At 49.2% G+C, this 17,624-nt stretch overlaps 5 protein-coding genes across 5 annotated transcripts; 2 read left to right on the forward strand and 3 right to left on the reverse strand.

Moving 5' to 3' along the window:
- Positions 1 to 7,505: 7,505 nt before the first annotated feature.
- Positions 7,506 to 9,122, forward strand: N7503_011943 (putative JmjC domain protein; the record flags this gene model as incomplete). Its single annotated transcript, XM_057071489.1, has 1 exon — positions 7,506 to 9,122. One exon carries the CDS (start codon positions 7,506 to 7,508, stop codon positions 9,120 to 9,122), a length of 1,617 nt encoding a protein of 538 aa, XP_056918100.1.
- Positions 9,123 to 9,212: 90 nt separating this feature from the next.
- N7503_011944 (uncharacterized protein) lies at positions 9,213 to 10,796 on the reverse strand (the record flags this gene model as incomplete). Its single annotated transcript, XM_057071490.1, is given in 4 exon segments — positions 9,213 to 9,413; positions 9,488 to 9,783; positions 9,800 to 9,952; positions 10,016 to 10,796. The coding sequence occupies 4 exon segments, from the start codon at positions 10,794 to 10,796 to the stop codon at positions 9,213 to 9,215; spliced, it is 1,431 nt and encodes a 476-aa protein (XP_056918101.1).
- Positions 10,797 to 11,241: 445 nt separating this feature from the next.
- On the reverse strand, positions 11,242 to 13,882 carry N7503_011945 (cell division control 45 family protein; the record flags this gene model as incomplete). Its single annotated transcript, XM_057071491.1, has 2 exons — positions 11,242 to 13,047; positions 13,118 to 13,882. 2 exons carry the CDS (start codon positions 13,880 to 13,882, stop codon positions 11,242 to 11,244), a joined length of 2,571 nt encoding a protein of 856 aa, XP_056918102.1.
- A 795-nt stretch (positions 13,883 to 14,677) lies between these two features.
- Positions 14,678 to 15,865, reverse strand: N7503_011946 (GPI-anchored transamidase; the record flags this gene model as incomplete). Its single annotated transcript, XM_057071492.1, has 1 exon — positions 14,678 to 15,865. The coding sequence occupies one exon, from the start codon at positions 15,863 to 15,865 to the stop codon at positions 14,678 to 14,680; it is 1,188 nt and encodes a 395-aa protein (XP_056918103.1).
- Positions 15,866 to 16,479: 614 nt separating this feature from the next.
- Positions 16,480 to 17,272, forward strand: N7503_011947 (DUF1014 domain protein; the record flags this gene model as incomplete). Its single annotated transcript, XM_057071493.1, has 3 exons — positions 16,480 to 16,536; positions 16,609 to 16,709; positions 16,771 to 17,272. The coding sequence occupies 3 exons, from the start codon at positions 16,480 to 16,482 to the stop codon at positions 17,270 to 17,272; spliced, it is 660 nt and encodes a 219-aa protein (XP_056918104.1).
- Positions 17,273 to 17,624: the final 352 nt, after the last annotated feature.

Here is a 17,624-nt window from a genome sequence, read left to right on the forward strand (position 1 = left end):
ATACTAATAAAAAATTTACCGCTTTTCTCTAATATTGATTTTGAAATTTTGCTAACAGGAATTCCCCAGAGATGCGGTGTGTTACTACGAGTTCAACCAATCGTAGTATATTGACTCCAGGTTTTTTTTTTTTTTCTCTCTGACGCGCCGTTTTCTCGGTAACTGACACCCGTTATGTCTATCAATTCATATAAAGTAGGCCGCGCAGAATATCTTATCCGAGGCTCTGGGTCGGTTAGCGTGCCTGATAACTCCGGAGCCTATGTTTCGAGCCTTGTCTCGACTAATCAGATCTTATTCCGGAAGACTTCCAAAGTCATTCACAGACGCCTGAAATTTGGGGAATGTGTACTTAAAAGGGGGGGACTATTGAATTTGGTTCCTTGTTCCTAGTGGGTGGGGGCGATGATCGTCCTGTCAAGTAATGAGAATACCGGTATTGATGGATTTTTTGAGCTTCGAGAAAACACTATCAGCTGAGCTTGTTCATCAAATTCACCGACACTCTGGCTGGGGACCCGCTCCGGGGCGATCGCTTTACAAGTGTTCCTTAATCGTAATTCTCCGTTACTGCGCGGTGAGTGGTATATTATGATGTTTTATCATACCGGTTCCACTATAGCTTCTCATTTTATTCCTTTTTTCCGGTGATATTGTGTATACAAGGCAGCTATTATAGGTCTGATGTAACTTGGAAGTATCCAGATAAGATGTTCCTGCGAGGCTATCCAAAAGTCGGTAAAGTGCCGACCCAGCAGAAGGGGCCAACGGAGCGGGGACCCAAGGGGCTGGAAAACTTTCTTGTTAGTGGGACCATTATTGTAACACTTGTAACAGGAACGATACTTAGTCTGTACGACAAAAAGTGGACATGCGGTTCCTAGCCACGCGAGCCCAAAGGCGGGGGCATACAGAAAAGCCGGTGAGAGACCCAGAAAGGGGAAAAACGATAAACGATCATGGGGCAGAGGGGAAAATAATTATGGGTCTACGCGACGTCATCGTACGTGGGAAACAACTATGAAACCAGGGAGCCTCTTGACGAAAGGAGGCGGTGGGTTGAACGCGTTGAAGAAGATCCCCATTCACCGTGTGCAAGATCTTGAAAATGAATGGTTGAATCTGCAAGTTGGAGGATCAGCCACGAGTCATACAGCTTGCAGCAGAGGCCCAAGTCCTTTGAAGCAAACAAGAATAAATAATCCTTTCGGAGGAAATCCATTCAATTAGAGTCGAGGGTCAACGGGGACACCAATCAAAGAGTGGTGCGTTGCTGTACACGTACAGGGCTTGTCGGGCAGGAAGCGTCAACATCTTGACAAATTCTCTGCACGAAATGCATGGAAGATATGCGGGGGGGTTATTCTCGGCTTGAAGGATTCATTGACAGCTTCGGGGAGATGTAGCGGTGACGAGAGTGCCATTCGTCAATGCGCATCACGCGACAAGTGGCCCCATATCGTGTCTACCTCGATTACCATCCGGACTGTTCGGATCCAGGTAAGATGGCCCAACGGGCGGTTGCGGATTGAATACGTTACTTTTTTAATTTAATTTCATAGCTTCTTAGCTTTTTTTTTTTTTTCGTCCCATTTTATGATCTGTGCTCTTTGGTGTTGTTCAGGCTAGAAACAAAGACAGCGTAGTCCTGGGGGCCTAATTTTGGTCGATCGAAGCAATGAGCTTTAGGTTCCCTAACTCTTCCAGCAGAGTCATCCCTGTGCAGGGCGAGGAAGTCCCTAGTCGAAACCTCCGATCATCCTTACGAGGGTAGGAAGCCGACAGCGGTGAATTGCTTGGCTGCAGCTTGATGCTTTGTGTATACTTCGCCCCTTTGGCATCGACGACACGTTCCCTTCCGCGCTTGATCCCCGAGGCTGTCCATTCCTCATAAGCCTATGAGATCGAGTCACGGTTGCCCGCTCATTTGCGTCTGCACCGCCGGTAGCCGGAGGGAGATTTCCATGAACATTCTGGCCGATCATTTCGAATCGAACTGGATGCATCTGTAGCCAAGTTTGATATTTTGACCTCAGCGATTCATTGTTGCCCGAGGAGTCACAAAAGACGGTGAGTACAGGTCATCTACACCGCGCAATCGACGTCGACACAGAGATAGTTCAGAGGGATTCTTGAAGACGTGTCCCCTTCATGTCTCCTTTCAATATCGTGAAAGTATACTTTCTACCGAGCCATCCGACCCGGCCCCTTGGTGAACCTTACTCTAAGAGAAAAAAAAAGCTTCTGACATTGTCGAATCGGGTATGCTCCTAGCATCACCATCGTGCTCCCCCGGGTAGTTTCTTCGATCATCTAATCTACATTCTTTATGATGTAGGAGTACCCTTCATTCCATTTCACGATTACCTCATATTGCTCTCATTTTGACGCACGTTGACTAAGTTTTTGAGTCTACTAGCAAGGGGGACGGCCAAGCACTGCAATTAGTCGGGACTTCACCCTTAGCCGCAACAGCCCCATGAAAATAGTCGAACAGCCATCGCGTTCATCAGGCAAGCATTTACGAGGCTTACGAATGGTCTGGCTTAGCCCTTGCAAATGGCGTTTGTCTAGATCAGGTTCGATCTTATAGATCGGGGCTCGGGATCGACGCCAGCGCAGATGTCGTGCCAGATTGTCGGGTTTCTGACAGCTAAGTTATTGGTGCCGGGAAACCCGAGCACAGTATCAGCATAAGCGAAAGCGACATCACTATCATGAGAATGTAAGGCACATTTCAGCAAATTATCTTTCTCTTTTACCTCTTTTTCCCACCCAAATTCCACTCGGAGAGTACTGCGCTCAGGCCCTTTTTTTCGGCCCCCGATACCAGCAAGCTAAAAACAAATGCGGTCAAAAGTCAATTGTGATGTATCAACTTTCCGAGCAAAAATGTTTCTACTCACATTCCAACATGATGCTGGGATCGGCTGGGAAAGTGCAAGGAAGGGGTTACAGTGGGGAATCACCATTATACAAGGGTACCTGGCTCATACACATCCCTAAGAAAAAGTGGGATACTGAAGCTACATGAGGTAATGTAGATCACCCAGTTACCGACTCCTTGGTTCTTGGGTGATCGAGAGTTCCCGATACGGGATGCAGCTTGAAACGCGAGGTTGACTTCGCTCTAGTCTGAGACTTCCCTGCTGAGACCAGCGGGTTATCACGACAATGCCGCCATTTGCGATGGGCGCATTATACGTAACTTCCCGCGCCTTCCGATCGATCGAGACTGAAGTTTATTGCTCAAGGTTCAGTGCTATGCCTAATCACCCGGGTCATGATCTAGGTGATTCTTCGAATACGGGTTTCACTGCGGGGGCCTTCCGGATTGCTTTTTCCCTGAGCTTAGCTGGTCTCGACCCCATGGTGGATCATTTGACAGGTTGAGTACCGAACATCAGCCACTTCAAATACCGATCTAGACTCTGAGCTTGAGGGGTCCAACTCGCGTTAGTGCTGACAGGTACTTTGCAGATTGACTAAAGTACTACAGAGTAGATTACTCGGTGGTACAAACTTTTCTAAGGTTCATCGATACGAACCTTGGAACAACTGGAAACACCGAGTATTTTATTTTCCACTTCACTTGGCCATGGATTGATTACGACTCCCCAAGATTATTCGATCACATTCTCACTTTGATCACCGAGGCTGTTTCGACTGCGGGTTCTCAGCTATAAGCGATATGTTTTAGTGTACCACTTTCAAAAAGAAAAGAAATCCACAACTTGGTCCGGGGATTCGATCTATGCATCCGCGGACCAATCATGAAAGCAGATCGCCTTCAACACTGCTTTGTCAAAGTGGATGGGCCCAGTTTTTTTTCTTTTGCCCCTCCGGAGCCGCCAGGGGAAAACGGGAAAAACAAAGGAAGCCATGGAACCGGGTCAATCTCAACGTACTCCACTATGACCGAATTGTTTGTACTCCGTTACCGTTACAACTTTACCAATTCGCCCACTCCCGTTTCACCCGGTTTCTTTGTCACATCCCCCCGACCAACGGGAATGATCCCTCTACTAGTCCTTCCACCAGTGGCGACGCAAGTCCCATCGGAATGCAGGATCCGGTGCCGCGGTGATGGGTAAGAAATTTAAGTCTGCCAATTGGTAGCTGAAGTCATTCCCCTTGCTATGATTTTCGCACTATTGACCCGCGTTCTGGTCATGTGAGAGTCCTTTTGTCCATGATCGAGATCTCCACCCTTGCGCCTTGTGTTCGCCACACTGGATTGACGGCTTTTTCTTTCTTTGTTTGAAGATCTACCTTCCCCACCAATATACGTATACAGGTACCTGGGACACTGAACTTTGAGTTTCGATTCCCTTGGCTTTGCATCTCAGGGGTTCGCTTCTTAGTGGATACCTCTTTCTGCCGGCTTTCGTGGCGCGTACTTTGTCCCCGGGAGTTGACACGTACTTTGGACTTTCGTACTTAGTCGCTTTTTTTCCGACTCGGTCCTTCCGTGCGGGGCGGTGGCATTCTGGGTATTTTAGTCTCGTTGGATGCATCCAATTGCCCCTGCAGTGATTGACTACTGTACATTCGTGCTATACGTACGATTGTTTTTTTGCCCCCGGGGGCCAAAAATCCAGCTTGTATGTATAATTCGGTGCTAACTGCTATCCAGAGACTAGTTGCTTATGCTGGATGACGAATGTTCTAACCTGGTGTGATGAAATACTGCACCGAAGGATGCGAAGGAGTACTTCATTCCAAGGTTGTTGGCGATGGTCGTATACTGAGTGGGCCTGCCAAAATTGATGCTATTCGATTTGTTCGGTCTCGCGATCTAGGCACATCTATATACCAACTTATTGCAATCGAAGGATTGTTGACTCGATGCCCATTTTTGAGACTCACTGCATCTAAGTTTCCAAGTTTTCTGCATCGAATAAACAGCATTCATTCTATTCTCAGATGGTCTGGACTCTACCAATCTTTCATATCATGACCTCAGTCGGTTTGATTGACGTCAAATCTACAGCTTATCATGCACAAAATGAACTGTTGCATATAGACATGAATTTGTTGGGACCCGTACTTGCCAGAAGTACAAGCTAAATCATCATGGATCCATTTCTCGTACTTTTGTCCTGGGTTAATTGCCAGCCCAGAGCCTACGCGCTGCAGATGTGACAGCCATCCGAGGACCAGAACTGTGATCAGCTCAGCAGGGGACCAGGATGTTGGACCAATCATTGTAGAAACAGGGACATCCATGAGATGTGGTGGTTGCACTGTCTCGGTGACCTTGCTCAAATGATTCCAAATCACCGCACTTCTTGATACATTGAATTCTCCTTACCCCGGTCCCTGCTGCACACCATGCGATCAAGGTTCCGATTCCTGATCTCGTCACCTTATGCATGTCGAATCAATCACTGATCTGAGTGTCTGTGCATTACCCGTCGCATTAGCCCCATGACTGACTTTTTTGAGAGATTACCCTTTCGGATATGTATCTTGGCCCACGGTTCATGACCTTCGGCACCACACTGGCGAATCACTCCAAGCAACAGGAGCGCACATATACCCACAATGTACTTTGTAAGTCCAGATTTTCAATTCGGCAAACAATCTCAACCAGTCCTGTATGTACACAAAAGTCACGTAGGCGCCGTACGCCGAATGCAGTTGAACAGACCACCCGGGCTCCATGACAGCTCCAAAATTGGGAACAAGCAGGGGTAATCCCGTCTTGATGCACTCTACCCCACCGACTGGGATATTGTCGAGGAGATTCCCAGTTTCGATCAAGATTTTCAGTAAACAGGGATCTGATGTTCTGGCCCATCCATTCTTTTTAAGTGCAAGTGTAAAGCCACCCACGCACAAGGCTCGGGTCAATTAGCCACATCGAAATGGATCACCCGGGGTCTAGCCTTGCAGCCGAATCTGAGCGAGAATCAAACAAAAGTACCGTCACCAATCAGGAATTGATTAGCGTCGTTCAAATCCAATATTTTTGACTTTCTGTGATGCGCCGGGCATCGAAAGCCTATTTAGCCAACCTATACTTTCATGGATGCGCGGTCGATTTTGCTGGCTTATCCCGGAGATATCCCAGGTGAATGTGAGACTGTTTTTGTGAGCCTCAAATCCTGTATATTTAGGGACCTTAGTGGACAATGTCACTAATACACAAAGTGGAAACGCGTACGAGGGAAAGTACGTCCCCAACGTCAGGTCCAGGCTCAAAGCCGCCCCGTCAAGCTAGTAGTATGATGTTTGCGCCAGCGACGATCTGTGCATAAGCGTTTGGTTCTAACTGGGGCAATACTAGAGCTCGGGGCGTATTATTGGCTAGTTATGTCTTCGACAGGTCGATCCGTCAGCCACGTCGGCTTCATGCATGGATGGGGTCGTTGGCATAAGGCGGGACGGTGAGACCAGATTCTGTGTTGGCCTGAAAATGGGGTGCCTGATGAAAACCTGGTGGGACGATTGTTCCAAAGCTTTAGGTTTATGTGCCATTTGGCTGAGAATGTTGTTAGTATAACGGAATGTCTATGGACTTCGTACTATTGAATTGCTCCAGGTCAAGTTCCAACCTTGGAAGTTTGTCCTAAAGCACCGTGCAATACTATATGCTTTGTCGGAGAGCCACGAATGTCAGCCTGTCAGCCTCGCATAACAATATTTGAAGGAGCTTTGCCTACTCAGAGCTAGATATGGTCACATGATGCAATTCATGGGCTTCCAGCGCACAAGATAGAGCGTTTCCTTCCCTGTGCTTTTGCGTCTCACCATGCGCTTTGCATAGTATATGATATTTCCTCCCTTCTTTCCTTCCAAGGAATCTGCCCTGCTTGCGTTTGCATGGCTATCGTTCACTTTTTCATGTCCAGCACGATTGCTGAAAATATATATCCCACGAGGTTATTGTACATGCTCAGCATTGGACAAGCATTTGAATCAACTATGAATATTTATATATCAACACCCGTGGACTTTGATCAACAGCAATTTGAACTTCCTGTGACCGTCAAATTCCAAAGTATACTTATAACATCTTGTGAAATGGACCTCGGGACCTTCCAGGGTTTGAACCCCGCTTATACCAGCCATGGAGCTCTTATCGTTATCGTTATCGTTATCGTTATCGATAAGACAAACCTTTGATGAAGACAGCTTCAGTTACTTACAACTTAGACTCACACTCCTCGCCTTCCCCTCTTGACCCCCGCATACGCGCATCCATGGATGCTACACGATTGTGATTTCTGCTACATCTCATGAATTTCCTCTCTATCTACGAAGCTATTTCTCGTGAATTTTGCTACGCGTTCCATGAAAGATCTTAGCAGATCTTCGTCTACTATCTAAGGCAGGTTCAGTTGTTGGCTTGAAACAGCTCAAAACTACTTCAGGGCATTCGTTCCCTCTTTCTCTTGTGTGAGGGCTAAACGATTGTGAATTTGGCTACGCGCCTGGTGAGATTCCGTCGTTAGTGAGCCCTCCATTGTTCCTGCCAAACCGCACCGTCCTTTGTCGCCATGAGTCTCGCCGAAGCGATTAAACAGGCACTTTCCACTCTGAGCGATGACCCAGTCATCGAATACGGGGAGCCAATTCAAGAACTGCTTTTCAATAAGCCCAACGACGCCATTGCTTACGCTTATGAACAACTGAATGTGTTCCCATTGCACAAGGTTCCTGAATGCTGGCATAACCTTTACACTGACGCGTCGATCGTGAAAGCATGTTACCTTATCATCCTCAACTGCGGTCTCGCTCCACAGTATCCTCCTTTAGCTGAGAAGGCCCAAATCAATATTGAAAAACTCACCGAGGAGCTTAAGGGCTACAAAGCAACTACAAAAATCAATATTGAAGCGAGCTGGGTGAAAGAGGCTATTCATGCCCTTGACATGACATTGATTATGACGGGTGGACGTGGTCGCGAGCAGTTGATTAACAGATTATTTTCTGAAATCAAACTGGCCACGGACAAATGGGGCGATGAGCCTGTTGAATCTGAAGATTCTATGAAACCAGAGGGCCCTCCCCAAAAGCGACAAAAGACCGTGCCAGACATGCATCCTACCATGTTCCCCCCCACCTCAATTCCCGAACCCCGTTTAGATCACCCCATTCCCCGGGTATCAAATCCTACCATGGCGTATATGGAGAACCATATCGAAAATATCCGAACCCCGCTCGTGATTACCGATAATGTCGACCACTGGCCTGCAATGAATACCCGGCCCTGGGCTTCGCGCGAATACTGGTGGAATCGCACACTGAACGGCAAACGTTTGATTCCTGTGGAAGTCGGTAGATCGTACACAGACGAAGAGTGGGGCCAGAAGATTATGGAAATCCAAGAATTTGCTAAGAAGTATCTCTGGAATGGCCACCAAGATGACCAGTCACCTTCTGAGCAAGAGTCTGGCGAGACAGGGTACATGGCACAACACGATCTTATGCGCCAGATTCCCGAGCTCCGCAATGACATTGCAGTTCCTGATTATTGCTACATTGATCCGCCTCTTCCGGAGGCTGGAACTCCAGTGTATCTCGCGAAACGACGCAAGCAGACCGAATTGAAGGCTCAGATCACTGAGACACTGCAGCTTTCTACCGACCCTGAAGATGAGCAGGAACCGCCATCACCGCCATCTATTGACGATGAGTCCGACAATAGCCCACAGACAAGCATGCCTAGTGAGCCTCTTATCAATACCTGGGTTGGGCCCTCATGGACCATCTCCCCCTTACACCATGATGCCTACCACAATATCCTAGTACAGGTTGTCGGTACTAAGTACGTCCGTCTCTACTCACCACATACCCCAGCTTCACAAATCCACCCCCGTGAATCTGAGTGGGTAACATCAGCACCGGAGAAGGGTGCGCCAGACCAGAAACCCACAAAGAGACTGATTGACATGTCCAACACCTCCAAGGTCGATATTGCAGCGATCGAGCTGTCACCCGCAGAGGCTGAACACTGGGAGGAGCAGTGGCCTGGCTTCCAGAAGGCGGAGTACGTTGAGACTGTCCTGCATGAGGGTGAGTGCTTGTACATTCCAATCGGGTGGTGGCACTACATCCGTGGACTGCGTGCTGGCGCTAGTGTTAGCTTCTGGTGGGAGTCCATTACTCTTTGAAGTTACTTTGTAAAGTTTACAGCTAAGAATACAGTCCCATCAAGTTGAATTGCATCTTCCATGTAATCTCATATAGTCTAGTGTTTTTATCTAACTCCATCCCTCAACCAACTCACAAAGCGTCTCCTCTCCACCCACATTACCAGGAAATACAACGAAAGGCACACCCCGATGCCGAGATGTAGTCTCATCACACCTCCACAAAGGCACACCAGGAGCAGCTTGACCAACAATCAAAGCCCGCTTGACATTCAAGCCCTTCGTTGCCGCATCAGAAGAGGTAATACCACCCTAAAGAGAAACAAACGTCAATATACCACAGTCACAAAGAAGCATTAAGCCAAACGGTGAAGAAGAAACCATACCTTTGCAATAATATACCTTGGCCGTACTTCAATCCGCTGTAAAACACTGACAAGCGCCTCGGCTACAGCAGCCCCAATGCTCAACGACGAAAGCTCATCCTTCCCCGTAATAAGCTTCCGACTAGTCATAACCAGCGTATCCGTCCCAGCACTTAGATGCGATTCCGTCTCCTTGACGATACGCGATACAGTCTCCGCGGCCGTCTCAGGCGAAGCGATAAGCTCCTCGACTTTGATTTCGATTATTGCGAGTTGACCCATACTTCCACGGCGGTCTGTCAGCACTTTCAGCTGGGCTGTTGTCTTTGGTACATATGAGCCCGCAAGAATAAGGCCACCAGTCTGTCGTGGTGAGGGGGAGTTCAAGCTCGGTCGCGGTTATGGGGGCTTTGGAGCGGATACCGAGTCTTGTTGAGACAAATGCTGCGCCTGTACGGTAGAGGAAGTGTTTGCCCTTTGATTCAGCTAAGATGGATTAGAACTTGCTCGACCATGTCTTCTTTGTTTTAGAGGGGAAGGGAGGCATACCGAGTAACAAACCCGCAACAAAGACGTGCATATCGGACTCTGCGGCTGCGTTGACAATGATCACACCACCTGCTGGGGAGGCGAGCAATTTCTCACAAACAGCCTCGGGGCCTCCACGCCTTATCTCATCAATAGTCACAGAGTGCAATTGATCGCTTGAGAACCGCCCAGCCGCTTTTTCTTGTACATAATCACGTAGATTGGAGCTCTTATACCCGAATGTCGCATCTTTCGCAAACTGTGTTGAGCCCGCTGGAACGAGTTGATCTCCTTCTGCGACATAGTGTATATCCTTGATGGTATACCGGCCACCTTGGAAGAAGAATGGTGCTAGGACTAGTGCGTCTGCTGGACCGAAGACAGACTGTGCAACGTCCGTTTCCAGTGGGAAGTGGCCACGCAGTGTGCTATCGCCGCGGAGGACGATGTCGACTTTATTGCCGGTAGATTGGGCGGCAGCAGAGACGTTTGAGCATATTGTTTTGATTAGGGTTTCGGCCTCTTTGGGTGGGAGAGCGCGAGAGTTTGTAAGGATGAAGAATCCCGCTGAATTGTTTTGGAATTCTGCTGTTAGGGTTGGGATGTCCCAGACGGCGAGAACATTGATGTCGTGGCAGGTTTGCGTGCCAGTTGGATCGTCGTCTAGCACAACGAGACGGTTGATCGTGGAGGTTGCGAGTATCTGGGAGATTTGGTCTTGGGTGTCGGTGGGGTATTCTGCCGGGAGTTGGGCGAGCGTACTCTCGCGAGGTAGAGAAGGGTATTGCTGTGGTTGCGACATTGTACTCAATCAGGTAAAGAAAATGGAAATAGCAATTCGTTGTGCGGATCAATTGGTTTTGAGGTTGATCTATAAGGAATGACAGAGAGGGAGTTCGGTAACCGTGGCGCGATTGGTGCGGGGGATGCGGGGAGAACTAATCGGAGAGAAGACCGGAGAGAAGACCGATGCAAAATAGATTTCATTGCTGGAGATCGATGGCTACCAAATACTAGATGACGATAATAAAACACAGCACCTCCAAACGCCATTGTCCGCAAAGGACCTTAGAAATGCAAGAGAACGGACGTGAATGCAACAGCTCATTGATCATGTAGTCCCTTTCAGTCCAGCGCATCCTCAAACCCAAGTCCTTTCCCCCCATAACTCAAAAAGCGTGTAAATAGTGCAATATGTCAGGTCGTAGACTGCGTAAAAGAATGTGAGTTTTCGTGTGAATGAGCTGTTAGCCCACCACGCTCCGGAAGCTCAGTGCCTCCAAGAAACCACCGAGGTCGTCCTTCGCTACCTCGACCACACAGTGCTCGAAGCTGTCAATACGGACACGGGCATTGGTCTCCTGGACCACTTCCTGGAAGGCGATACCGAACCGATTGCGCAACAGGTGTTTCTTGCCCCGAGGGTCTTCCTCATCTTCGGATTCCGATTCCGATTCGGAGGACGATTCGGATTCGTCTTCAGATTCTTCGGCTTCATCGTCTTCTCGCTCGGCACGCTCAGCAGCGCGCTTAGCTCGGTTTTCCGCCCGCGCCTTGTCTTTCTTCTCCTTGGCCTCCTTCTTCTTGCGTCGCTCTTCCTGACGCTTCGACATGGCGGCAAAGTCGATCACGCCGCCACCACCACCAGTGCCTACCACGACATATAGATCTCGGGCCTCATCAAGCCCGGCAAGGACGAGAGGAGTACCGGCAGCTCGTTTCCGCCCAATCTTCACCGAGTCACCTTTTTCACGCTCTTGTACTCGAATGGCTTCCGCAATCCACAAGGCCAATTTTGTCAAAGCCCCAGGGTTCGTAAAAAGTTGCACATCCGGTCCATCCTTGACAACAGCAATGCGGAAGGCTCGAAGATGTCGAATTTGGTGCTTGGAGAGCAGTGATGTGCCAGTGCGAAGGATCGCACGGTGGAGATGCTGAGCCAGGGGCAAGGCCCCCATCAGAATGGTAGGCGCTTCAGATGTGAGGGAAGTGGCATCATATGCACTGAAAAAGCGAGGAATAATGCTTGCCGAATCGGATTCTTCCAGAGCGCCTGCATTTTCAGGAGCGTTCGTTGAGCTCTGTAATCGAGGTATACGTGCCGCATCCCAGGAAGGGGAAGTCTCGTGTGGGCCGACCTCGAGCATAGCTCCGAGAATAACGCCGACATCTGTGGCAGAGAGACATGCTTTCCAGCCCCAGCAACGAACAAAGCCCCAACCTTCACGGGAACTGGAGTTTCCAGATGGTTCTGGAGGAACCAGGCCATCCAAACCATACATCGGTGCATACTTGAGCAGCCGCCCCCGAAGCACCCGCTTCAATTCCATGTCCATATGTGTATAGTATTGGTGACACTGGGTGAGACTGATACCCATCTTGGCAAACAGCTTGTGCAGTCGCTTGCGACCGTTTTCAGTCCAGACATGGAGCCTTGGGGCCAAATAAGGACTGTGAAGCATACTCTCATAGAGCGACCAGTGACGAACAAGCAGGAAACGCGGCTCTGGGGAAAGACGGATTGATGTGTCGGTGGGAGATCTAGCTGTAGTTGGTATGACTCCATGAATCTCGCCCCTAATATCTCGATTTTGCTCCAATGGGTCAGGTGGATTGAGACGGTGGACTTCATCTCGTAGAATCTGGCGAATATGTTCTCCACGCTGTCCACCCCAGCCTGCAGAACCTCCCGAGTCCGAGGTATTTGAAATTCCCACACCAGTCATGGTTCGGCCGCTAAGCTCTAAGCTGGAAACACCGATAATCGCAAGCCAAAGAAGGTCGTTGTCCTCACGGCCAAGTTCCGATGCTAGGGAGTAGATCAAAGAAGAGATTGGCTCGGAGTATGATGTACCTGACGCGTAGTAATTTTGCAATACCGCCTCGTGTTTCTTTTTGAGTCGAATTAAGCGCCGCTTCAAAGATCGTGCCGATGGTTCTTTTTGCTCTTCAGGCGATGGGGAATCACTGGTAGGGGTGACAGAACGTGATGAGTTGGACGAGTTGATCCCATTCCTCCTTCCCCGACTGGGTGAAGTGACAAATGAAGACCCCTGCAGTATGTTAGCCCTTGGTCTAATATCCAACATCGGCTGTAAAGAAAAAAGAAAAAAATGGACGTACCGAGTTGCTGCGTTTCCGCTGCCTTGGAGGTCCGTCATCTTCGTCTGAATCGTCCTCATCCTCGCGGCCGGACCAAGACTTGCGCTTTTTCGAGCCAGGCTGTGTGTCTTCATCGTCCGCCTCACCAATAGATCCATCCTCACTCTCGTCATCTTCGTCAACCTCGGGCATATCCAAAAGGGCATAGTATGCCTCTCGTTCACTGCTGAGATCTCCCTCAATATCGCCATCGTCAAACACGACAATGCCACCGTTCTTCGACGTGTAAGCAGGGGTGATACACCCGTTATCAACTCCGCGCCCGCGCCGTCGTGCATTTATATCGATCTCCGCCATCGCTGAGCTCATACCACCTTGACCTCCGAAGACATTGCCCAGGTTCCATGGCCGGCGCGCGTCGAAGACCCAGATATCGACCCCTCCCATATTCTCTGAACCATCTTCAGGGTTGTTCAATCCCAGAATATCTGCCAAATCGACCAGTCCTCCTACACCAAGACACACGACCACACCTCCGGAACCGCCATTGGTGGTCTGCATCGGCTGAACCAGGTCCTGCCCCACGCGCGCAAGGTCGCCATAGCCGCCCACTGGTTGTATTTTATGAGGGATAAAGTCGCGTTTTAATAGTTCGGTGAGAATTCGACAAGCACATAGCGCGTCGGGTTCGAGTGCCACAAGGATCAAGACAGACGGGGATTGCGGATTCTGAGTTCGGAGGAGTTGAAGGTATAATTGGGAGATGAGCTGGCGCGGAAGATACATGGCCAGCTAAGGTGGAGGGTAGGAGATGAGTGTGAGCATGAAGAATTAAAAATAGAAAATAGAACGGAGCAAAGCAAAGCAAAGCACAGCACAGCAAAGTTGGGGAATTATCGTGAGGTTGATTGCGGTCGAATCTAGTTGCTCCGGAAGGGAAAGCGCGACGCGTCGGGCACGTGCCACTGGATTCCATCGGTCGCCGAGACAGTCGAATTATTCGTTTAATTACTTCCCCCTGCTTGATACTTACATATTATCTATTATACTGGGTCTATTTACTGCAAATCTGCATGAGAGAGATTCCTTGACTAATTTCACAATCCACAAATCTGCTACTGTGTATATCTTTGAAGAGGTGATGCTTAAGTGGTTTCGCATAAGAAAATCTGTATAGATGCAACTGTATGTGCTAACATATGCCTTTTTACTGTTCTACCTAAAAAATTCTATTATTTGACTCGAAATGTCCCATATAATGCATTAAACAGGAATAATGCGCGCTATAACCCTACACTTTGACAATCATGCGACCCGCTTACTTGTGGTCCAATTCCAAGACAGCTCATTGGTGCTTCGAACCATCTGTTGCAGATTGTCTCATACTCAATTGATATGCTTCTAAATGCATTTTAATATGAATGCTAATTATTCTATATGCCAAAATTTGTTGAAAAGCAATCGTAGATAAGAGATAGGCACCTTGCCTAACATCACGCTGAACGCCGAGCTCCAATAACATGCTATATACAGTAATCCTGGGCTAAAAATTGACAAAACTAGACTTATGGCTCGATTGAGTTAAGCCACAGAGCGCCCAAGATATGAACCGGCAACCCAGATGGCAGTGCATGCTCCCACAACGGATATACCAACCAGGCGCTTGCCCCAGCTGCTATCGTCTGTCATTCGGGTGGGCCCAACAGTCTGCTTCCGGGGCAAATGAACTGAAGGTGAGCCGGCCTGTTGCTCTGTCGAGTTATTGAGAATGGCGGAGTACTCAACATCGCGCCTCTGCCACTTCTCCACCAGTCGCGCAATCTCAGCCAGGTCTTCCTTCAAGGAACCCGGTTCTGTTGCGTTAGCATTCTCAACCTCGACATTCTGGACATTGCCAAAGAAGTCCACCACAGTCCGAAGACGGCCTTCCTGTTCGCCGCCGGGGAACAAGTCCCATCGCACACCGGGCTGTGAATGAATTTTCGATTCGTCATAGGAGTCGAACAGATCACCTAAATTCAACTTGGAATTGGCACTAGTCACTTGGGTTTCGAGGAACTCAAGCACGTAGTAGGTCCAACGATCAATAACCGCAACTCCGACATCGTTATCCGCATGGTGGGAGTAAGACGACTGGTCAAGTTCACTGGATCCAGTGGCGACGATGTTGGGTGAGTAGAAGTGGGTGTACATAGTATTCGCCTGGCAAGTATCAATCATGAACAACAATTCGTGGTAGCGCTTCTTCTCCCACATCTGGCCAAATGCATCGGCCAAATCCCATGCACCGATCTCCTCCGCGTCCTGGAATTTCAGGAACTGGTCTCCACCGTGGCCGGTCATGTATACGAGTACATTGCTGCCCGCATCGGACCCAAGTCTCTTGCTGCGTGGTACGTCTTCGTCGAGTCGGTCGGTTAGGAGGCGAATGAAGTTCTCCACTGTGACCTCGTAGCCCCTGTAGTCCACCTCGATGTTGTCGCCGTACAGGTCGACGGCGCGGTCCGCATTACTGTATACGGTTCCAGGGAAGGCGTTGCGGGGGTTGCAGGCCATGTCATCAGGCAGCATGAGGATGATTTGTGAGTCGGGAATGCCGAGCCGTTTAACAGTTCGGTAAAGGGATAGGACATTGGCGAGGTGACGGTAGTTGAACCAGAATCGGGAGGTTGAGACCAGCACCGCCCAGTTGGATGTGTGCTCCGCGGTCACTGCGCAAATGAGCAGAAGCAGCGACAGCAGCTGCAAGAAACGAGAGAACAACGTCATTGTGGTGGTGAGGGGAGCTAGATCATACTCTGGAAAGGAGAGAAGATTCCAGATGCGCTAGCTGGACGGAAAGACGACGAGGCGTAAGGTGGAAACGATAGGGCAGAAGTCGCTGATGATCAATTGCCCAAACTATATGAAGGCCATCACCGGGACTTGTATGGCCAGAGGAAATGTTGGCAAATGGACAGCCAGGATGATAGATCTCAAGATGCTCAGGTGGAGCTAAATGATGACAAACGACGCATTGGGGGAAGTGACACCTAGATCCTCAGGCATAAAGGGACGATAACCACGCCACGAACAAACAAGGCTTAGCGCTGGCTTTAATGAATTGATTATCAGATCAAAAAAGGAGCCTACGCAGTAATAAAAGCAAGCAACTACTTTCACATGCATTCCAAGGGGCTTTCAGAGTCCAGACTCAACAATAAACATGACGCACCTGTTCATGCTGAAGTATAGATTAGTCACAGAGACACCGCCCGCTTCGGCACCGGCATAATCACCAGGCGGATCAGATCACCGAACAGCAATCCACTTTTTTCTTCTTCATACTTGCCCGTTTTCTCCGATCAATACAGCAAATTAAACAGAGGACAAGCCTTAACAATATGGGTGGCAAGAAAGCAGCTGGAGAGAACTCCAAGAAGGCCGCTGGCAACGCTCGCGTATGTATTGACATAACCCCGCCCCCGCCATCCTTGCCTCTAACGCGCCAGAATATGCTAACGATGGAATAGAAAGCCGACGCCGCATCTCAGAAGAAGGCCGCTGAGGACCAGAAGAAGGCTGCAGAGGATGAAAAGCAATGGTCCAAGGGATCCAAGAGCAATGCTAAGAAGTATGAACTGTGCTCTTTGCCAATGAAGAGATCAATGGCTAACACAATGTTTGTTTGATAGGGAGGACGCCGAAGCCAAAAAAGCCGAAGCCGCTCGCAAGAAGGCCGAGCGTGATGCTTTGATAGCCGAGGAAGAAGCTGCTGCCCCCTCCAAGCCTAAGGGTGCCGGAGCCAAGACCGCACAGAAGAAGAACCGTGGTCTCGATTTGTCACAGCTGGATGATGCGCCCTCTAAGAAGGGAACCTCCCTCAACGCTTCCGGTATTGACAATGCGCTGGATGCTTTGTCCCTGACGAGCAAGGAGTCTACCAAGGTTGAGCGACACCCCGAGCGACGATTCAAGGCCGCCTACGCTGCATTCGAAGCCCGTCGACTGCCCGAGATTGAGGAGGAGAACCCTGGCCTGCGACGACAGCAGCGCATGGACCTCTGCCGCAAGGAATTCGAGAAGAGCGAAGAGAACCCCTTCAACCAGGTTCACGTTGCTGTTAACGCTTCCAAGGAGGAGATCGCTGCTGTTCGGGAACAGGAGCGCGGCAAGACCGAGCGCAGATTGGGTTAAATTGGTGGAACCTATTTATCATTTGAAGGACTTCTCATTGGAGATGCAATGTCCGCCGCGGCGATTCAGATTGCGCGACTGCATTGCGCACTAGGTCATGCATGCCACTTTGGCATGCATAATCTGAAGGCAAACGACCTATGGGTCATGCTAGCAGTCATATACGCAGCGATCTGAATCCGAGGCGCTGTTTAAGCAGACATAGTCGTGCATGACAGGTAAAATGTGAGCGGGTCTAATGCATATTACAGGCATTCTTAGCGTTGGACATAAAATTACGAAATGCAATGACCGTGATGCTTAGTTGCTGTGGCTGATCAATTAAACTATGGAAGTCATTTTTAAGAAACTC

The sequence above is a fragment of the Penicillium pulvis genome, assembly GCF_028828015.1.
Source record: "Penicillium pulvis strain IBT 33274 chromosome Unknown scaffold_8_segment0_segment0, whole genome shotgun sequence".
Classification (NCBI taxonomy): Eukaryota; Fungi; Ascomycota; class Eurotiomycetes; order Eurotiales; family Aspergillaceae; genus Penicillium; species Penicillium pulvis.